The sequence below is a fragment of the Rattus rattus genome, chromosome 1, assembly GCF_011064425.1.
Source record: "Rattus rattus isolate New Zealand chromosome 1, Rrattus_CSIRO_v1, whole genome shotgun sequence".
Classification (NCBI taxonomy): domain Eukaryota; kingdom Metazoa; phylum Chordata; class Mammalia; order Rodentia; family Muridae; genus Rattus; species Rattus rattus.
In genome coordinates this window covers 205,410,321-205,432,457 of record NC_046154.1, presented here as the reverse complement: position 1 = coordinate 205,432,457, position 22,137 = coordinate 205,410,321, and the positions used below count along the sequence as shown (strand labels likewise).

At 53.1% G+C, this 22,137-nt stretch overlaps 1 protein-coding gene across 1 annotated transcript; it reads right to left on the bottom strand.

The window, feature by feature from the left end:
* Positions 1-24: 24 nt before the first annotated feature.
* Ctdsp2 (CTD small phosphatase 2) lies at positions 25-20,199 on the bottom strand. Its single transcript, XM_032913422.1, has 8 exons — positions 19,608-20,199; positions 7,558-7,703; positions 6,187-6,225; positions 5,739-5,840; positions 4,946-5,002; positions 3,819-3,911; positions 3,537-3,722; positions 25-3,381 (listed from the first exon to the last, which is right to left on the bottom strand). The coding sequence occupies exons 1-8, from the start codon at positions 19,669-19,671 to the stop codon at positions 3,256-3,258; spliced, it is 813 nt and encodes a 270-aa protein (XP_032769313.1). The 5' UTR covers positions 19,672-20,199; the 3' UTR covers positions 25-3,255.
* Positions 20,200-22,137: the final 1,938 nt, after the last annotated feature.

The following is a 22,137-nucleotide window of genomic DNA, read 5'->3' as shown; positions in this document are numbered from 1 at the left end:
AGGAAAGCAGCCCCCACTCATGCATAGGTTTTTAAACCAGCCTTTATTAACAATTGTAATACAAATATTCCAAAAATATAAACAGACTCTTAATGGCATCCTACAGTTCAAGTTTTTGAATACAACAAATGTATCAAATCATGAAGCAAGGTGGTCAAGGATCCCATAGCCCGGTCACAGTGGGAAGCAGACCCCTCCCCTTCAAATGGCATCTTGGAAATAGGCAGATCTGGAGTAATCACAGGTAAGGAGAATCACCAGCCTACAGAGCAGAGCAGAGCAGTTCTGGGAGCTGACCCTGCACTAAAGGATGGGGCAGCTGGCCAGACCTGTGACCTCTTCTCCCATGAATATATTTAACTAATGATGTTTTCTAGAAAGAGGGACTGGGGATGTAGCTTAGCTGGGAGTGTGTGGTTAACACACATGATGCCCTGGGTTGTTCCCAGCACCTCCTAAAGCAGCAAGGTGATCACACCTGTAACCCCAGCACTCAGGAGGTCAGTTCAAGATCATTCCTGGCTAAATGTGAGTTGAGGCCCCTGCTTGGAATTCATGAAACCCTGTCTAGGGGTAGAGGTAAGGGGGAGGGCTAAGCTATTTTAAAAAAGGAACTGAAGAGTAGCCCCAAATGGAAATGGCTCACACTTAGCCAGGCTGATGCACTGGATGCAGGACAGCACAAACTGGTCCTGCCAAGAAGCCTCTGAACAGGGAAGGGCAGGGCCCTGCACAAGACCCTTTTCCCCAGGAATGGCTGCTGTGAGGGCCGCATGCTTTTAGTACAAAGCTTTTCTGAGCCACTGTTAGCAAAGGTGGTAATACAATTACACAAAAATCTTTGGTAGGCAGGAGGGAGTAAGACAGGTCCCTGGTTAAAACAAAGCAAATTCACTCAACTTCTTTAATTAGGGACCCATGGGCCTACAGTGTCCCCTCTACAATGTGCAGAGTGGAAACCCTTACCTGGCCCTTTATCAAACTGGTCCTGTGTCCAAAGCTCCCCCTATAAGAGGGACAGGAACATCAGGCTTTTGATTAGAAGCCCAATCAGACACACATTGTGTCCCTGAAGAGGCACCTTAAAGAGCTGAACCTGGCAGGGGGCAGATTCCTGGCATGGCTTTGAGTGGATGCTGACACCGGGCCCAATGGTCTACTGACTCCTGAAAAGCAGTGTGCACTGGGGAGACAGACTTGAGGAGGAGCTGGCTCCTCTCAGTCTTGCCCTACTCTTCTCCCCTGCATCACTTGCCTCTAAACCATGGAACTAGCACAGGGATAGCAAGATACGCCACCTAGCTGACTCAGTCTGCGGTGGATCCTGATTAGGTCTGAGAAGAGGAGTTGGTGTAGCATCTCTGTAGCAGACTGCAGGTGGCGAGAGGGATTGTGGTGGCAGACAGGCCTAGAGAGTTGGGGTTTCATGGAGAAGCCGCAGGAGCTCCCATGAAGCCACACTGGGCTTTGGTCACAGGTAAGCATGGAGAACCAAGAGGCTAGAAAGGGACCTTCAATCAACTCTGAGGCTCTTATTGCTTAGTTAAGACCAGCCCTCAGAGTAGCCTTGTGAGAAGACCCCTCCTGCAGTATTAGGATGGCAGTGAGACCAGGCCCTGGACCTGAAGCCAGCCGAGCTCCCACATTCCTGGCTAGCACCTGGAGCCCTCACCTCACCTTGGGAGGACCCCATAGACATCAGCAAATGATGCTGGGGAAATGGCATGTCTTTGTCACAGAAGTGAAAGACAAGGCTTCTCAGCCTTGGGCCAAGGAAGAAGTCTGCATAACGCTGGAAGGATGTCAGCCAGCTTCCACTCAGAATACCCAGCTCCAACAGAGGCTTTCTCGAACTTGAAGCAGGACCTCGTGTATGGAAACTAGAAAATATTGTGACTCCTGAGCGGGAGGTGACCACACCTGAAACCGACCCACAGATGCTGACCCACCTCCAGGGGAAGCAGAGATGGGGTAGGAACCCCCACCAACCTCACAGGGAGGGAGGAGAATCCCGCCTAACCCTGGGCAGGACTCAGTTAAGGCAGTGATGCTGAGGTGGGGGCCCCTGTGTTCCCAGTAACAGCGACACTTCCTGTTAGTTTTCCGCTGTGACTCACTAATCTTAAAGCATAAAGGGTGAGAGCTGGGAGATGCCTGAGCACAGGGCTGGAGGACGCTCAGCCCCATCTCCACAAGCAGGAGCAAGCATTTGGCAAATCAGGAACAGCAAAACCTACAACTTGGGAAAGTGGTTCTCCCAAGGCCCTGGAGGGAGAGAAACAGCCAGGAAGGATAAAGGCCAGAACAGGCAAGAGTTAGCCAGGACAGGACACTGGGGAGGACAGCCTAGCCCTCCCCAGCCTTTGGCGCTAATGTCCTTGCATCAGCTAGCACAGAATCCCTGAAGAGCACTTTTGGGATCTACAAGCCAGGAGACAGACATCGTGCATTGAACATTGGCGTTTTCCCTGTACCCAGCACTTCCCACACGCATCTCAGGCCCATGACCGCAGCTCGGCTGGATACAAACCACTCCATGTTTATAAAGAGAACTTTAAGAGTTAAAAGAACAGAAATCAGCTGTCCTCTCCTAGGACAGAGAGAAGACCTCCTTTCCCATGGGAGTAAGACTATGGCTTGGGAGCGAGGAGGCTGGCCTGGTACTGGAGCCTGGAGACAGAAGCAATTCTGCTGGAGTCAGGTGCAGTCCATAGGACACAGGACCTGGTGGGTCTGTGAACATGTCCTCATCTTCCCAAACGTCTGCAGCTGCTGGCTAGGTTTCTAGGTGTGAGGCTGGGCATCTGAAAGCAGCCTCTGGCCTCTCCCTTCTCCTTGGCACAGGCCTGGTGATGTTGAGGAAAGGCCATGGTTTGGCAGGGGAGTCTACAACAGTTGCCTGGCTGTGACACTTAGCAGCTCCCAGGGCAGCAGGAAAAGAGACAAGAGACTTGGGTCGAGTCTTGATCTTTCAGTTTCGCCCCCTACTGGCCACTGGGCACCGTGGACCATAGTTTACTGGACGGGCACATGCACATGCATGTGCACACACAAACACACCCACACGCACACTTGGGAGACACAGGGTTCAGAGAGCTCTGGGTCTCAGTCTGATTTCCTGCTCTGCATGTGACCTGCCATACAGCTCTTGTCTAGCATGCCCTGGCTACTTGCAGACCCTGACAGTCAGGTTGATCACAAAGGCACAGTGTAGCAAATCCCCTGTTGGGGTGGCCATTTCTTGGAGCAGGAAGGCTAAGGGGCCCGCAGCTGCCCAAGGCTGGTGTAGACATCATCCGCTCCACTCAGCTCCTCGAACACTGGAATCAGGTTCAGCAACTCTGTATCTGCCATGTCATCAAACCAGGACTGCACAGGCACCTGGGCAGGAAAAGGTGACATTATCTGACTTTTCCTTTCCTTTCCAGTGCCACTGGAGGCTGCTGGGCCACACAGGGGTAGTGGACTCCTCTGATAAAGCCCACAGTCCCAGCCTGCAGCCACCCCCAGTCCGACGCCTGGTCTGGAGCACTCACTGCGTTTTCTGGGTGGAAGATGTATGACGCAGGGGAGTTGTCCAGGATGACAGTTTTCCTCAGGTCCCTTCCCAGGCGGCTAAGGTCCTTGACATAGCAGCCCTGGTGGAACACACAAGACTCCCGGAACAGACGGGCCCGGAACACCCCACACCGGTCCAGCAGATCTGTCACAGGGTCAGCATACTGGAAGAGAAAGAGAAGTTTTAGCCTGGGTGCAGTGCTAGTCCTGGCAGTTGCCACACACTCTCCTGTTCTTCCTCCCTTCCTGAAGTCAGGTACCTTGGCCAAGCTGGCAGTGAAGAGAACACATTCAAAGAGCTCCCCCATTCGCCTCAGGAACTCATCAACGTAAGGCCTCTTGAGCACATATACCTGGGGAAACAGAGTGGATTGCTGGAGGAACCCCAGGAGGCAAGGCCGAGGACACAGCACTGCCCGGGCCACTGACAGCCTATGTCAAGCCCCTGCGATTTCTGCCCACCATGGACAGCTCCACCAGGTTACAAGGCTTCCGCTGCCTCAACAGGCCCAATCCTAACCTGCCAGCAAGGAAAGCACACCATATCCCAGGAGCCATCTTCATCCGGGGTGGACCATCAGCTGCCTCCAGAAACAAGTAATCAAGAATAGGCCTCACAGATGGAAACAGCCTATCCTGGATTACTTGAATCCAGCCACAGCCTGCTTTCTGTACTGGATTCCAGCAGGACAGCCTATGTAGGTCCCCATGTGGCAAGAACCCCAAACTTCCTCAAACACACACCTCACAGGGTTTCAGTGAATACCACCATCTCTGAGGACTTGCTTGCTCTTAAAGGTTCTTCAACTAATCTGCTGCTTCTTTCTCACTTCAGCCTGCACACGTGTTCCTTAGGCAGCTAAGCTATAAAGCAGCACAGGGTACCCAGAGTATGCCCATCCAGTACCTCTCAGCCCAGATCAGACACCAGCTGAGCAGAACCTTTTCAGTTTAGCAGCAGAAACCCTCCGTGCAGCCACAGACTGCTCTATCAGCCTGCCACTCCTTCAGCCCCTTTCTCAACAGCTCCTCACCAGCATGGCTCTCCTCCCAGTCTTTCCTCAGATCCACATGGCATGGCACCTCCCATTCAGGCGGCTTTATTAACCAGCAGTTCTTGAACACACCGGCCTATGCCAGGGCCCCATACATTCTGTACATTTCTATCCTCAACAAGACTGCAGGGACTCACGGGCGGAGCAAAGAGCTGCGGCTTTGTGGCTGTTGCCGAGAGCCTATAAAGGGGGAGTGGCTACAACAGCAAACCCAGGGAAGTCTAGAGCTGACCATTCCCAGTCTGTGAAAACAGGGATCCTGCCTGCTAGGATGTCTGCACCACTGCTCCCTGACTCCTTTGAGGCTGGGTGTGGGCTGGCAGACAGCTCACCTGGTGCGTGGTCCCCTCAATCTCTACAGGCACTATGAAGTCAGCATTGTTGATCGGCTAGAAGGCAGAAATGGGTATTGTCAGCAGACAGGAAACCCCCTACCCACTGGAGACAGCCCACTAAGCGGTTCTAGCCAGCACAGGGCAAAGTACCACATCTCTTCAGGTTCTCCCTTCTCCTTCATCCCCCATCCATCCTACCTGCCAAATTCTACCAAAAGTAGGTTTCAGGGCTTTTATTTTGATAGGGTCTTGCAACATCATCTGGGCTGGCCTTTAATTCCTGCTCCCCTGAGCTACGGACATACAGGCATGCATGTCTAGCTTCTTAAGACCAGCTCTTATTGTAAACCCAGGTTATCCTTGAACTTGTGATTTCCCTGCCTCAGTTTCCCGAGCACTAGGATTGTGGAAGTTGCCTCTGTACCCAGCTTACAGCTTTCTTGAGTTAATAAATACAGTCGTCAGGAAGGCCAGACGTGCTGAGGCCAACCCAGCTACTCTCCCAAAAGTGGGGACAGACAGACACTCATCCTTGGTGGTGGACAAGTGGGGACAGACAGACACTCATCCTTGGAGGTGGACAAGTGGGGACAGACACTCATCCTTGGTGGTGGTAGGCGTGCATGTGTGCTTGTGAATATGCCCTCTTAACCTCGTCAGTTTGGCCCCCCAGGTATCATGACTCCAGGGTGGCCTGGCCCCATCCCTCTATCATTTCCATGTTCACCTTACTGACCCTGTCATGCAGCTCACACAGGCCCTAGAGAAGGGCGTCACCATGCTGACTTACCTTAAAGGAACTATGCACAAGGGTTTCGTCCAGGTCAATGACCACGCAGATCCTTCCTTGATCTTGCTCTGTCACCTCTGGGAGCAGGCAGGTCCCAGGGATCTAAAGGAAAGCAGAGCCAGCTGCTAAGCTGTGCCCAACAAGAGGCCCAACCATCCCTCGGCACAAGCTAGGAAGAGCCAGGCTGTCTGCATGCAGTCACCAACCCAGGAAGGTCATCCTGCTTAGAGGCAGAGAACAGAGGCCGAGGAACATTTAGTGTCAGTCATCCTGGGATGGTATTGACTAGCAGCAGAGGTGGGAACAGGGCATGTGCCTGTCCTCACAGCTTTAAAGGGGCCACGGCAAATACTTAGCAGAGAGGATAAGGAGGTGCTCAGGACAGGGAAGATAGCCGCTCTGCCTGCCAGACTCGTCAGGGCCTACAGGGCCAGCCAGATTAACAAACCTGATAAAACTGGTACTGGAGACACTGGAGCAGATCCGACTGTGGAGACAAAGGACATGGTTAAGTGCTAACTCATCAGCTACAGCCCCAGCCAAAGCACCACTTGTGCTCTCCAAGAACCCAGCCATCCAGCCGCTCCCACAGGACAAAGTGGCCTTCCTCAGGAGCTGGTCAGAAGGGCAAGCCTCCTCTCCACACTGAGTACAGGCCCTTAGGGACTCGGGTCTGAGCTCCTCTCTGCAGTTAGCCTCTTGTTTAGTTCTTAAACTTGCTTCTTTTTTTTTCTTTTCTTTTTTTTTTTTTAGAGCTGTGGACCGAACCCAGGGCCTTGTGCTTGCTTGCTCTACCACTGAGCTAAATAAATCCCCAACCCCTTAAACTTGTTTCTTGCTAAAAAACACCTGTTCCTCTCAGCCCCTTGGGGCACACGCTATACAAGGGAGCATGGAGACACTGAGCACACGGCACAAAACACTAGGCCTAGAATGTGGACGTGGCATTCAACAACACTAAAGTGTTGTAAAAAGCACTGAGTGTTCCTAATGTAAATCTTGAAAAAAATTACTCCAGAACTTATAAAACCCTAAGACTGTCATTTGAGCATGTTTATTTCAAACATGGGCTAGCATTTCCCCACAGGAATATGTGAGTTTACATTCTGCTTGTGGCTTAAAGTATTACAAGTGGTTCACAAAAGCACAGTGGCAAATTGCTAGTAGGATCTTTCTGTTTGTTGCTGTTTTGTTTTGAAACAGGGTCTCACTACATAGCTCTGGCTGGCCTTGAACTCACAGGGATCCTCCTGCCTCCTGAGTGCTGGGATGCTATCTGGGTTATTCAGAGCATGGCAGTTGTAATTCCTTGGTTTCTACAAAGAAACTAGCTCAGAAAGCAGTTCTGGAAATGAGACATTAAAAACACAGGCGCCGGGGCTGGAGAGATGGCTCAGTGGTTAAGAGCACTGACTGCTCTTCCAGAGGTCCTGAGTTCAATTCCCAGCAACCACATGGTGGCTCACAACCATCTGTCATGGGATCCGATGTTCTCTTCTGGTGTGTCTGAAGACAGCGACAGTGTAACCACATACATGAAATAAATAAATAAATCTTTAAAACAAACAAACAAACAAACAAACAAAAAACCAAAAAAACACAGGCGCCACAGCCAGGTATGTGAGTTCCAGTCCCACCATTAACATATGGGTCACTTTCCCATCTGCAAGGCACCTTTCTGGGGTTCTGGAGTCTGCAGGACCCATAGATGAGAAGTATCAAGAAGGAGACAGACTACTAAGGGAAGGGAGTTTAGGGCCTATGGGCTGGGGATTTTCATGACACCAGACCAGGCCAGAGTGTGCACCCATCCTGCTACCTTGGCGATGGTGTTGGCCTCCTCCTTGTGTGTGAGCTCAGTGGAAGAGCTTGACTGGCTGACATGCTGTGTGTGGAAACAGCACAGGAGGGCCTTGAAGATGCTGCGGCCTCGGGGCTTCTTAGGCGAGGACTTGGAGACTAGGCCTAGAGAAAGAAGGAAGGACAGATGGAGGCATTAGCTACAGGGACAGTGTCAGTCTCAGTCAACAGCTCCACATGGTCATATGCTTTCAAGTCTGGGTTCTGCCAGATAGGCTTTATCCGTCATACCATGGCAGGTCTGGAGGGGATGCCAGACAGGCTGGGTGTTCTGTGACCCAGTGCCAGCACAGTGCCACCACAATGAGCTTGGGAGGCCCTAAGGACCCTGGCAACAGTTCCAGGCAAGAGAGTGACCTTGTCCCCCAGAGCTAGCGGAGTCGTGATTCAGATCAATGCTAGCTAGACCCTGGACCAGCAGCAACAGGTCTAAGTTCAAGTTGCTTAAAATCTCAGCGGTTCCCCAAAATGGCTTGAGACTGCTGTGGATAAAGAAGCCACCAAGCCTGACCACCCAAGTTCCATCCCACATGGTGGAAAGAACCAATTTCTACAAGCTGTCCTCATGTGTGTGGACAGGTGAGTGTGCACATTCATGTGCACAGACAGCTGAACTAGGACCCCAGGTCATGACATAAAGCAGCTTCCAGTCTGAGGCTGAAGCCTGTTTCCAGATGATCTGGGCTTTGGAATACAAAGCCAATTTAACAGGAAGCTCAGCAAGGCAGCCCCAGAAAGGCTGGACAGATACAGAGCAAAGGGCATTACAGGGCGCAGCAGCAATGGGCTCCAGGAACTGTTATGCAAGAGCAGCTGCTGCGAGGGGCAATGTGGCCAGGAGATGGCGCTATACACCCACTTATGGATGGTTCCAGCTACATCTCTTCTGGGGGGGGGGGGTTTGCCTGTCCCAGAGCTATCAAACAGGCTGGTCCACTTTAAAGCCTGGACAAACTATTGTGCAGACAAGTAAGGGCCAGGTGAGGGAAAAGCAGAATGACCCCCCCCCCAGTCCCACCCCAAGGGCTTCCCCTATGTTCTTCCCAGGGTAGGGGAAAACCCACACCGTAGTTGGGGTCACCCATTGGCAACTCTTGCTTCCTCTGCTCCTGAGGGAGGTCCCTTATTGGAGTAGATGATGGCAGAACCATACCCACTGACTGGGCTGCCTGAGACTCTGAGGAAGAGGAAAGAAAACCCAAACAGTTCCCCAGATCAAGGGTGGAGAAAAGGTCCCCACAGAGCAGCCAATACAGCAGTCAAGTGAAGTGCTCTCACATGGATGGCCAGGGTCTTTCTAGTAGGTGATTTCTTTCCCCTCTTGGGTTAAGCTTAGGGTTACCCTTAATTTTGGTATGGCCGCTAGGGACCTCTCCAAAAGTAACTGAGCCTTTCCAGGAAATTGTCTGAAAATCTGGGCATTAGTTAAAGGACAGATTTTTATGTGAATTCTCTCCTCCTGTATATGGATTCCAAAGTTTACAGTCTGGGTGTTAGGAGTGCAGAAAGGCAAGCATTTTCACCCACTGAACCATTTTGCTGGCCCCATGGCGTCACTTCCAACATCCTGGCTACATGGGAAGAACTGAGATGTCTTTGGGCATTTTGTGGTGAAGGTTTTGCTGAAGAAATCTGCCAAGCCTTCTCCAAGACCAAATGCAAAGTTCAGTGGTGGGACAAGCTGGCTGTTCCTTAGAAAAGACCCTCCGGACGCCTAATTATCTCTGCAGAAACCAGAAGGGAGGGGCTGCTCCCACCCACCCCTGTTGGCCCGCACTAAATCCTCCATTCAGAGGCTCAGGGCAGACGCAGAGACAGAGGTCCAAGACCAAAGCTGAAGCTATTCCTTTGATTTATGTTTCTTCTTGCACAAACCACAATTGGAGGCTTAACCCAGGCACAGTCTTTCTTAAAAGACCACACAACCCAGGCCTCTCCTCAGGAGAGGCCGCCTCAGAAGTGTGCTCAATGTCATCGTGACCGGCTCTGTGAGGGAAAGCAATCCTGAAGCAGCTGGCTGGGGCCAGGGAAAAGCCTTGCCAGTGTCTGCTGTAGGAGGCACAAGTTCGTAGGCCTATGCAGGAAACCTTGAACTCTGTAGGGAATGAGGGGCTTCTCCAAGGCACAGTGTGACCAACAGCCTCTGCATCTCAGGAGATCAAAACCACCCTGACCTGGAGTGCAGGCTCCTAAAGGCCCACACCCAGGACCACGGGCCACCCTCCTTTCAGGCCCCACCTCCCAGCAACCTTTATGCAGACTGCTTTCCTTACTTTCCAAACACTACTTCTGAGGGGCACCAGGGCGGGATTCAGATCCCCCCACGTGGCTGGTTCCCTGCAGGGCCAACAATAGCCTCACCAGTTACCGTTCCACAGCCTTTGGCCTAAGTAAGGCAGGTACTATAATTTCACCAACTTACTAGGCAGGGCATCTCTGGCCTGCCACTCCTACAGAGCTAGGTCCTGGAGAAGCTTCCATTCTCATGCCATAGCTCTCACGTGAGGGAAGGAAGGAGCCGAGTGGGCCACAGCCATGCTTACAGAGCAGAAGAGCAAAGCTGGGCTGTGCTAGAAACTTGCTGTCAGTGCCTCACTAACTCTCAGTAGGGACTGATTTGTAGGTCCTGCCCCCCATCTGCAGGGGGGAAAGAAACGAAGGCAGAGGTTAATCAGCCTGTTGGGGTCATGCAGTGGTGTGAGGGCAGAGCGAGAATGTGAACCCAGAGCCAAGGCTGTGGGCATTCCCCAACAGTTTCTTGACAGCTCCACACACTGCTATCTTCTCCCTTCCAGGATGAGCCGGGAAAGGACCAGTGTGGAGCCTCACCCGCCAGCCTCCTCCATATTCTCCAGCAGGTCAGCGAGGTACAGAAGGCAGCAAGGACACAAGGCTGAGATGTAAATCTACTCCCTCCCCAAACTGGTATCAAAAGCCTTCGGTTGGACGGCTCCTTTCAGTCAATGCTCTGCACTGTATCCCTGGTCGGCAGGGGGGCAACACTAGGCAGGCACAAGAGCATCCTGGTCCCCACCCACTTCTTTCCAAAGTGGCTTCCTTTCCTGTCTGCTGAGGAGCACCTGCTCTCCTTGCTCCAAACCTCTCAATGTCCAACAGGCCAGCAAGACACAGTGGGGAGACAGCTCTAAGAAGAAAGGGCTGCCACTAAAGACTAGAAGCCAACACCTTCCCACCACTCCTCTTCCTCAAGGTTGCTAGTTCCTCACCAGGCAGCCAGTGAGCTCTCCCTTCACTTGGTACTGTCTGAGCTGGAGTCCAGGCTCTGCTGGATTCAACCATAGAGCCTTAGTTTCCTCATCCAAAACTTGGGTCAATAGCAAGACCTCACTTAGGATAAACAAAATGCATGAATCAGGTCCACGGTAGCCTCTCAGACTAAAAGCTACTACACTAACTGGCAACAGCCTGGGCCTCATTTGTAGGCTTCAACATGGACCGCTAACTGGAGTTGGCATGGGTCTCATTCCAGAAGGGCAACAGGGAACTAGGGGCCCTCACCACCCCATCCTCACCGTGTGGTTGAAGTTCAAGGTCAGAAGAGGAATGTGTGTCTGGAAGACACCCCCACCTACTCCCCAACCACCAGACCTTCCATTTCATTCTCAGCTGATGGATGGTGCTCTGGCTATGACAAGCACCACCCTCTCCCCTACGCAGCGCTGCAGCAGTAACCACCCTATGGAACCTGTGCCTGAAATGCCAGACAAGTGAAGCCTGGCAGTACCAAGATGACAAGACTTTAACCTTCTGAAGGTCGGGTCTGGTTATCAGGGTTGCCAACAACAGTTATGTGTCCCAGTAAAGGAGCTCCTCACAGGAAACCCACATAGCGCCGGACAGGCAAAAGGCATTCCTTGAGCTATGGGATGGGAGTCAGACCATTCACATACATGAATACTTTCCTGGTTCCCCCTCAGCTCCCATCCTACCTCAGCAAAGGGCAGGGCTGGCTCTCACTATAAAATGGCCTCTCTGAGTGGCCTCCCTCCCCTTTGCTATTGGAGGAAGGAGAGTATTTGGAGCATTTCCGGCCCTTCTTGGCCAGCTGCCTGGGCCCTGCAGCCAAGACACATCTGATTGGGGCTCCCTGTGGAGAGGAGTCCTCCCAGGTTGTCAGCAAGAGGCATCTGTGCCTTGGCTACGGACAGGCACTGAAGTGCCAAGTTGATGGAAGGGCTCCTTGGACCAGCAGGTGAGTGGGCAGAGAGACAAGAGGGCAGGAGATGCCTAGACAAGCCCATGGGCAGACCAACAGTGGACGGTGGGCCTCTCTATCCAGTGGCCCAACAACTGATGCGCTCTCTTCTGCTAGCAAGGCAGGCAGGGCAAAAGTAGATGTGTGAATCCGGCTGCATGGGCTGGGCTGGTTTAAGCAGTTTGCGTCACAGGATTTGGCTCGCACTGGCACAGCTGAGGCCTCTGGTAGTTGCTCACCAACAGCTCCTCGGTTCCCCTTGTTGGGCAGAGAGGCTCCTCTCCTCTTTGTGTGTATTTGAGGCAGCCATCTCCAAGTGAGTCACACCAGCTTCAAAATCCTGCCTCCGCCTCAAGAGGACTTAGGGATGGGCCAATCCTATCCTACCTTGCCTGATAGCCCTGCCCCTGCCTCAGCCTCATCCCTCTCAGGGCCTCAGACCTCCATTTTAAGAACTTTCCTTTAATCAAGAAGATCTTGGTTCTCAGAACAAGGACTTTCAGGCAACTTCATCTCAGAAGGAGCCTCTAGCTGAATTATTGGGGGAAAACACAGGCAGCTTCAGTATTTACAAACAGCAGTAATAAGAACGCAGGCAGCTTCAGTGTTTACAAACAGTAATAAGAACGCAGGCAGCTTCAGTATTTACAAACAGCAGTAATAAGAACGCAGGCAGCTTCAGTGTTTACAAACAGTAATAAGAACGCAGGCAGCTTCAGTGTTTACAAACAGTAGTAATAAGAACGGAGGGTGAGTTGCAGTGGGGTCTCAGGAAGAGCAGGTTCTAACCTGAGGAACACTAGGGGCTGCATCCTACTGTGCGGCACAGAGCAAGGGTGACACTGTCAGCCCTCCCTCCTCCTGGAGAGGTGCTGTGCAGGCTCATGGGGGGTGGGGGTGGGGCTAAGGGAGACATGGCAATCAAGACTGAGACTCGTCCTGATGGCGATTCAGGCTGGGATCTCTGTCCCAACCTTTCAAATGCTTGAGCTTCACAGAGAACCAAGAATCCAGGGCAAGGAGGCATAGGAAGAGCAGGAGGACAGAGCTGAAAAGTGCCTACCCAACGATGCACTGGCTCCAAGGGCTAGGTGAATTGGAAAAGGGCTAGGTGAATCGTAGTGGTTTGGGTCAGATCTCCACCAGTAAAAAAAACATAAACAAAAACCAAAAAAACTCTGGCTTTGGCGTAAGTACCAAATGTGGCAGGAACCTCAGTTTTTCTTCCATCTGTAAAATGGTAAAAGGGGCTGGGGATTTAGCTCAGTGGTAGAGCGCTTACCTAGGAAGCACAAGGCCCTGGGTTCGGTCCCCAGCTCCAAAAAAAAAGAAAAAAAAAAAAAAAAAAAAAAAGGTAAAAGAATGACTATCTTAGAAAGTGTGGAAGGACTTTAAGGACTTTAGAGTGTCCTGGCCTGATGACAGTCCCCTGTAGGCTGCTAGGCACTAGGAACACGGCACCTTCACATTTGAAAGTCTGCTTCAGGGGTTGGGGATTTAGCTCAGTGGTAGAGCGCTTGCCTAGGAAGTGCAAGGCCTTGGGTTCGGTCCCCAGCTCCGGAAAAAAGAACCAAAAAAAAAAAAAAAAGAAAGAAAGTCTGCTTCAAGGGCTGGAGATTTAGCTCAGTGGTAGAGCGCAAGTGTAAGGCCCTGGGTTCAGTTCTTAGCTTGGGGGGGGGGGTCTGCTTCAATCACAGAACGCTCACACTACAACACCAACTGAGATTTCTTACTTCGAGAGGCCACATAGCACAACCAGTGGGGCAGCAACAGGCCTAGGAATGGGCCTCTTCTAGGACTACACAAAACCAATTATGTCTCTCTGCTTCTGTTCGAGGCTAGCCAACCTGCTCCCTCCCTCCTCAGGATCTGTCCAAGACCTGTGCTCCTCCCTACTCCCCTCTGCTTTGCTACTGGAGCAGCCGATGAGAGCAGCTTCTCAGCAACCTGGTTCTTGCACTGGCCTAAGGCAGCAGGAGTGGAGTGGCCAGGCCCCCACAAGTCAAGCATGGTGCTCAGCTCTCAGCAGACTTGTCTATCTGACAAGTGGGAATACCTTCTATCTCCAAGGCTGCTGAGACTAGCTCTGGTCACAGCACCTTGCCCATGGTGATTGTTCTGTAAATCGTGGCTGGGACCAGAGTAAGCAAGAACAATTACTCTATCCATTCACTCAGAAAACTCTAGGCTCCCCTGGAGGAGCCACAGGCTGCCTAATGAAAGTGACTCTGGACCCTGAGGGAATCTTCTGCTCAGGGCTGAAGAGGCAGTTGGCCTGCGTGTGTCTTTGCTGTGCTTCCTGGCTCTTCTCCCAGGACACCTGTCAGAATCCCGGGGAGCATTTGGAGCACACACCCGGCCCACCTGCCAGGCTCTGAGTCAGTGGGTCCCAGGTGTGCGCAGGGGGAGGGGCTGTATTTTTAGTAAGTGTCAGGGGAGAGGCTGATGTGTGTCCTTGGCTGAGAGCCAGAGAATTTTAACCACCCCCTTCCAGGACTACAAGGCGATTCCTCTGGAGCCCCGGAAGCCTGTCTTTCCACCAGATCTGATGATGGCCTGCGACTAGTTGGGCTAACTCAGGTTTGCTTCTCTAAGGCCACTTGTTTTACACTGCCAAAACAAAAACAAGACCCCAGTCAAGAGGCCTGGGCTGGCTGTCTTCCCTCTCAGTATCAAGAAGGAGAGGCCTCCTTCTCCCTCCTGCTGTGCAAACAGAGGTAGGATGCTTTGTCCCTTCCCATAGATCTGTGTGACACAGCCTTTCTCTCACTGGAGTGGGAGCCATGTTTGCTCCCTGGGAACAGTGCAAGTGTGTTAGAGCCGATTCAACAGGACGGGAGTCTGTCAAGATTCTAAGAGGCTGACAAGGAGGCCCTCCTTATGACCCAGCACTGAGCAATAGGCAGGAGAAGCTCACGGTCTCAGTCTCACTACAGCACAGCACCAAGGATAAGGAGGAATATCTCTGTCAATATGAATACGAGAGAAGAATCAGAGACAGAGAGCTCTGTGTGTGTGTGTGTGTGTGTGTGTGTGTGTGTGTGTGTGTGTTCAGGAAAAGAATGTCAGGTTCACTCAAGGCTAGCAATAGAGAAGCTAACCAATAAGAAGAGAGCACACGCTCCTGCCCAGAGTCAGGCTGTGGTGTCTGAGGAGTAACACACGGTGATGCCGGGTGGGAAAGCTCCCATGGAGTGAACGGCTGGATGCTGCACTCACCCAGAACTTGCTCTTAGTCTCTGATCATGAGTGTTCCATTCCAAAGAAGTCCACTTCCCCCTTCTAATCCCTACCAGTGTCTTCGGTAGCATCGTCATCTACATCCCGGCTGGCTACATATGTGAGAATATGTGAGGCATAATCAGAGCCACATCCATGCCCTTCCTCTCAGTCACTCAGACCAAAGCCACTGCTCTCTTCAAAATCTCCCTTCTCCTTGTCATTAAGAGTACCTAGAAGAGGGGTTGGGGATTTGGCTCAGTGGTAGAGCACTTGCCTAACAAGCGCAAGGCCCTGGGTTGGGTCCCCAGCTCCAAAAAAAAGAAAAGAAAAAAAAGAGTACCTAGAAGAACCTAATCTTACCCTGACCACAAATGAAGACAGTGCCAGTTCTGTCTCTAAGACACCAAACTACTTCCAAGGTTTAAGCTAGACTTCAGAGACTCTTCATGGGGCCCAGGGCTGTAAGGCCTCCTCCTACCCCCAGATGCCCAGGCACTAGCTGGAAGGCCTGAGGCCCCATCTCTGTCACACAGGCACCACAGCCGCCTGTAGGAAGGCTGTGGAAGGCTCAGAGGCTCAGGCTCCTTCCACACCAACAGTGACTGGGGGGCACCTGTCCTTTGTGGTAAAACCCATTCATCTGACTGGGCACTGTTTACACAGCGTGTCCAGGGGATCAGAAGAGGGGGGACAGAACGCCAGCCAAGCTGCATTTAGGAATGAGCCTGAAGCAACCAATTTTGCTCCTGGACTGACAATAACGAACACTTAACAACCATTTCCTTCACAAGTGCCGATCCCACTTCTTCACCAATCCTAGGATCCCAAGACAGAAATAGAAGATAACATCCCACTTCGGGGACGCTGTGCCTGACTACATGTCAGTAAGTGCATGTATGTACACTCTCACAGCCCACAAAATGTTCCCATGTTCTCTCCCATGCATGGACACTCACATAACCTACTTATATTTACATGTTCTCTTAAATGCTTACAGCATCTCATACTTCTCACATCCTGTTGTTAGAAGTGTCCCTCCCCCCAGTGTCCCCTCTGTTTAACTCCCTACCTTCTCTGGCTGGGAGGAAGGCCTTCCCTCTACAGGCCCCATGCCGCCTCCACACCTCCCCGTGCCTGCGATCCCCAGGAACCTCTCTCTCAAGTATGGCTTTTTTAAACAAGTCAGCCCCCAAGCCTCAGGCTCTGCACCCTTACTGACTGCAGTGGGGCTCTCAGTGTGGAGCAATCTGGCTTACATAGTCTCAGCGGCCACTCAGCCTGATTCCAGGACGGGGATAAATCCTGAGGGAGCGGGACTGAGTCTGTCAGCTCCCACCTGTGCAGGCTGGCCTAGGAGGCCTACCCACCTACCAACAATGTGCCTTTCAAAGCTTTTCCTGTTAAAGGCTTAGCAGCAGCCACAGAGAACTTGGACTCTCAAAGGAAAAGGGTAGGACTTCTTCCTTCTGTGGAGAGCAAGAAGAAAAACTTGTCACTGAGGGACTGAGGGGCTGAGGGGCTGAGGGGCTGGAGAGATGGCTCAGAGGTTTAGAGCACTGGCTGCTCTTCCAGAGGTCTTGAGTTCAATTCCCAGACCCCATGGTGCTCATAACCATCTGACTCCAGTTTCAGGGAACCAGATGCCCTCTTCTGACCTCTGTGGGCACTAGGCACCCACGTGGTGCACAGACATACACGGAGGCAAAACACCCATACACATAAAATCTAAATCTAACAGTCACTCTGTTTTTTAGTGACAGTAGTCTCCAAGAAGACTCCTCCGTGTAACTAGCCATCAGACCCCGCCCAGTTCCAGATGTGAGAAGTGGAATCCAAAGCTTAGTCATTCTTCCAAGAGTAGGCATCTGATCTTTCCCTTAGCAGATTATTTCTGAGTCCTCCACAAAGTTCTGATAGGTTAATAGAGGCCCCGCCCCTACCTCACTGTGGGCTGCCAAAGGTAGCCTTGTTTCCTTTGCTTTCCCATCTAAGCCCAGGGGCACAGCCTCCCTGTAACTGGGTGACACTCTTACACCAGGCCGCAGTAAGTACCCATTCCTGCTAAAGGGATACTTTTATTTTTGATGTGATACACACACAACCAGCTTCTTGCTGTACCGGGAGCCACTTCTCCTTCTGCCTGGAAAGATGATCTAATTTTGCTGCTTTTATTATCAACGATTTCAGCAACTTTGTTCTACTTCCCTGACTGTAATTACCTTTGAATCATCAGCACACTAGGCAGCTTTAACACTCAGAACAGAATGCTAAAAATACATAGTCAACATAAAAAAGTCACTGGTAAACAACTTCACCCAGAAAATGCAGAGGCTAGAGGCAACCTGTTTCTTTCTAGAAACCAACTCACTAATAAACTGCTTCACACTCCTCTTCAGCTCTTCCAAAGGTAGGCAAGAATTGGGGATGGGAGATGGTGAGAGGGGAGGGGCAGGAATTCCTGAAGGCGTGTTAAGATGCAGGTTCTGTTTGTAAATGATGTCCGACTCAGCTAGTCTGGCTGGTTGCTGGGGGCCAAGCAGCTCAGATGCAAGCCCGCCTTCCCTGGAATGCAATCAAATGCCAAGGGGAGGGGGAGAGACCAAGAGGCTGCTGGCTGGAGAATACAGGTTCCTCCAGGGAGAAATGTGAAGGACAAACTTCCCACAAATAAAGAAAACAAAAATGGAACTCCAAGAAAATGCAACCAGCACCAGCAACCCAACACGGTCAGAAAGCCAGCTGCTCTGCTCTCTGCCGCCCGACACTCATTCTGCTGGATGAAACTTCAGCTCTGATTTGCTCAGTGCGGCTACAGCCCAGTCCAGATTCTTCTTATCCCGCTGTGGCCCTACCACCCTCAAGGCGTCACTAGGAGACCCTGTAGGGGGGCATAGGTGGGAAAGAGGCATCAGCTGTTCCTGGCTTCTTGTCACTACCCCCTCCTCTTATGTCCTTGCCCGTCCAGATTTCTTCACCTGAAGCTTGGGTCCTCTGCCTGGGATGAGGCTGCCAAGGGAACTGAACACTGGCAGTAACTGATAAACACAGGCTGCCTCTCTTTGCAACGCTCAGCACGGCTGAGGGGCCAGGAGAGGAGGTGAACTTGCTGAACAGAGTCTCACAGCTGGGTCAGTGATGCAGTGAGAACAGGGACCCTGGCAAGGAGGAGGGGCAGGCAGGGCTTCGGCTGTCTGCGCAGGCTGCTTCAGAAGGCCAAGAAACACGCACCGCTCGCTCCCCTTCCCCCATCCTAACAAGGAATTCCAGAGAGCCTGGGACACCAGCCCAGCTAGGCTAGGCAAGTTGGGTAGACTCCTTGGAAAGTGAACCCAGGAAAAAGTGACCTGCTGCTTAGTATTAGTAGGGGATAAGGACCTACACCCAGGCCCCACAGCTGGCCTCCTTCCAGGTTCTAGGCCTCAGTCTACTCAATTGTGGCACGGGCCTTTTATGCCCCGCTGGAATAGAGAGGGCTGCAACGCTTGAGATCTGGTTCCAAGAGCGTGCTCACCACTCAGCCTCTGAGCCAAGTGGCCACAGTCCTGGGAGTGCTCTAGAAAAAAAGGGGGAGGGGGGCAACACTAGTCCTTACTCTGGGCGGAAATTTCTACCGGCTATCTTGAACACAATACTCAAGGCCAGATGAGCATAGGGAGAGGAGTGTTTCAGGGGACCCCACTGTGATCAAACCCGAGCAATCCCATCTTCCCAGCCCCAATCTCCTCCCCGCCCCCGCGGGAGGCTGGGGCCTCTGCTCCGCTACTCAAGCACACCTCAGAGAGGGCCTGAGGACGCCCCTGTCTGCTCCAACCCGACCCACCCCCCAATTAGGCGGGGGGTCGCGAGCCTCTGCCCATAGACAACTCGCACTTTTTTCGCTGCGCGATTCAGAAACACACTGGGTCTGATGCCATCCGGCGAATTATGTAACCAGGGACACCGCTCCCGGGCTAAACAAACGCGGCTGTGTGTGTGTGCGCGCAGCGGCGGCCCCGGGGGAGCGCACGGGGCAGGGAGGGGCTCCGGCCCGGCCTCCGGTGCCGCTTGTTTGCTCAGCCGAACCGCAAGAGTCCCGCGCTCGGCCCTGACCGCCGCCTTCCCTCCCCCTCCCCCACCCAGCCTCGGGCCGGTGAACTTCGTCCCGAGTCCCCGCGCCGCCACGGCCGAGCGCCCGGGCATCCCAGTCCTGCACGAGAACTCCGGTCCCGGCGGCGTTCCAGCTCGGGACCCCTCGTGCCCTCCCCGCGGCCCCGGGGCTGGCGTGCGGCGGTGGGGGGGAGGAGTGACCACTCCATCTCCGCGGCTCGGGTGGGGGCGGCGCGGGTGGCCTGGCGCGACGCGCGCCCCCGGAGTCTCTGCCTGCTCCCGGGGGGAGGGGTGGCCCGACGGGTGACAGCTGCGCGGATGACACCCTCCCGCCGGGCGCTGGCAGCCCGGGCCTCGCTCAGCCCCCACTGGGGTCCGAGTGCCGACGGGTGCGCGAGAACCGACGGACCCCCCGGTCCCCGCCGGATCCTCCGCCCCCTCCCCGCCCGGGGGCAACGCAAAGTTTTGGGAAGTTGCGCCCCTACCTTGCTTGGTGAGCACCAGGGCGTCTTCCCTCCGCGCCTGGGTGATGATGGAGCCGTGTTCCATCTAACAATCCCGCGGGCCCGGGCTGGCTGGGCGGGAGGACGCGCGGGCGGGCGCGCAGGCGGGCTGGGCTGGGGGGCCTGGGCGGGGGCCGGTCGGGCTCCGGCTCCCGAGACTCCGACTCCCGCAGCTGTTCACATCCCCCCCCTCGCGTTTCCTCCCCGGGCGGGAAGGGAGGCGGCCTGCACAGAGGGCGGGCGGCCCAGGCGGCGGCTCCCCCGGTCCCCCCAGCCCCGATCCCCCGGTGGCAGCTCCGGGCTCCTCAGTTTGGGTCCAACATGGAGAATCCGGAGCGAAAACAAGAGGAGGAAATGGGACACGGGGCGGTTTCCAGGCTCCCCCCTCCCCTCCGTACTCCAGATAAACAACCCGCGGCTGCAGCGCCCACCCCCGCGCTCCTCCCAGATCTTGGACCGGCCTCTCCACCGCCTGCCCGCGCGTCCCGCTCCGGGCCAGCGTCCTAGGCCCCGGGACCCTCCACCTGCGAGCGGCAGGGGCTGCGGACCTTGCAGAGGTTTGCTATTTTCTTACGGAAAAAGCGAATCCCCGAGGGGGGTGGGGTGGCGGGCGGGCAGGCTGGCCGGGGAGACTTGAAACCGCTCCGGCACTCCGATTGGCCCTCTCGCAGAAGGGGGCGTGGCCCCTCCTTACTATGCGGTGCAAGGACCCAACAACATTCCAGTCGCCACGGCCACGCCCCCGAGCCACTCCCCGCTTGCTGGGCTGCGGCCTCTTGGTCCTCTCGGCCACACCCCCTTCCCAACTACTTAAAAGGCCACTCCAAAGCTCCGGTTTCCGTGCTGGGTGCTGGGGTGTTTGTGTTTCCGATGCTTTACTCGGAGAAGGCTCAATGGTTCCGCCCTATGAAACCTGCGAAGATGGAGAAGCCAAATTGGGTTCGAGGCAGTTACGGTATTTCCTGCTTAGAGCCCAGTGCCTTATATAAGAATACCGCTAATATATACCTGGAAAGGAGTGTGTAGGGGCGGAGCCGAGACTCCAGAGTGTAAGAAAGGGAACTGACCTCGGGACCGGGTGACCACACTAAAATGACATTTTACATGTAAGGCCACCTTAGGTGCCAGCCGCTCCCACTCAGATATACATCCATCCTCCTAGCCCAGCTCCCCACCACCATACTCACAGTTCCATCCTCAGTTTGAGGAGGATAGAGGTGCCTAATGGACCCAGAGAGCCCTCCCTCATTCTTCAGGCCCAGGCCCAGGTTTGAACTCCCAAACTGCTCAGGGTTTCTCCACTTGTCTGCTAGGAGTAGCAGCTCCGAAGGAGCGTTTTCAACTCTGTATCGGTTTTTTGGTTTGGTTTTTTTAATGGTATGTTGTGTATTTGCTGCAGCCACTAGAGGAGGTCTCTTCTATCCATCCACAGTGGGCTTTGGGAATCAAACTTTGTTGGGAAGCGCTCTTACTGGCTGAGCTATTCCATTCCTCCTTTCAAATGCTTTTTGGTGATCTGTCCTCTGGTGAAGTGCCTTGGGAGAAAGGGATCTGCCCAGGTCATTCAGATTGCTATCATGAGTTACTATGATTCAAGGGAGCTTCCCTGGTTAAGAAGGAGGAGACCTTAGTTCCTGGGGAATGGGGGCAGCCGGTGGCCTTCTTACTCTGGTTCTCATTCTCATCACTGGACATTTCTCTTTTCATCTTGTCCAAGCAGGTCAGAACCTACAAGGTACTATCATGATATGTATATATCCTTTGTTCCCTACAAGTGCGCATGCTTGCCCATTCCTACACACACAAAAAATACTTCTTTACATAACACCATTTTAATGAAAACCCTGTTTTTCCAAAATGAATGTGACTGTTACAGAGGATCTGAATGATGCTTATATAACCTCAAACCCTGAGTCTGGGTAGATTCTAATTCATTAACAGAAAGGAAGCTGGGGGAGTTCTGACATATTTGCCTCCCACCGTTGAAACAATGGGATTTGATCGGTAAGGAGAGTCTCAGCTGGTTGCTAAGGGACCTTGTTGGACTTTGACCCTGCGCTCCTGCTAGGCGGTTCTGCGCTGAGGCCTGCTCTCCTGTCTGTTGGATGACACCGCTCTCCTGCTCATTTCCTCCTCCACAGATACTTTCTCCCTCTAATATTTACAAACACACACACACACACACACACACACACACACACACACACACACACACACACACACATAACCTGATTCGTTTGATTTTTCGTTTCATTGGTTGACAGAATAGATATGTTCATCTTCGAGAGGATGGTCTGGAAAGGGTTGATTCATCTGAGGTCTCAGCTCATGAAGCTGCAGCAGCAGTGGGGAAACTGAGGCAGGCCTGTCATGAGCTCCAGTCCTTCTACATGCTTATCTAGGAACTGCCTGCCAATTTAGAAGGCCCCTGGAGACTGGGCGCTGTCCAGTCCATTATTGGATCTCTTGTGTCTTGTGTATAACCAGACAGAACGAGAGGTCTCTGTATATT

What these genes read in the sequence shown, in the direction of transcription:
- Ctdsp2 (XM_032913422.1), bottom strand. Translation starts at nt 19,671, where the DNA reads ATGGAACACGGCTCCATCATCACCCAGGCGCGGAGGGAAGACGCCCTG. An exon ending in AGGCCAACACCATCGCCAAG is followed by an intron (nt 6,226 to 7,557) that starts GTAGCAGGATGG and finishes TTGTCTCCACAG; the next exon opens with TCGGATCTGCTCCAGTGTCT. An exon ending in TTGAGGGGACCACGCACCAG is followed by an intron (nt 3,912 to 4,945) that starts GTGAGCTGTCTG and finishes CTGTTTCCCCAG; the next exon opens with GTATATGTGCTCAAGAGGCC.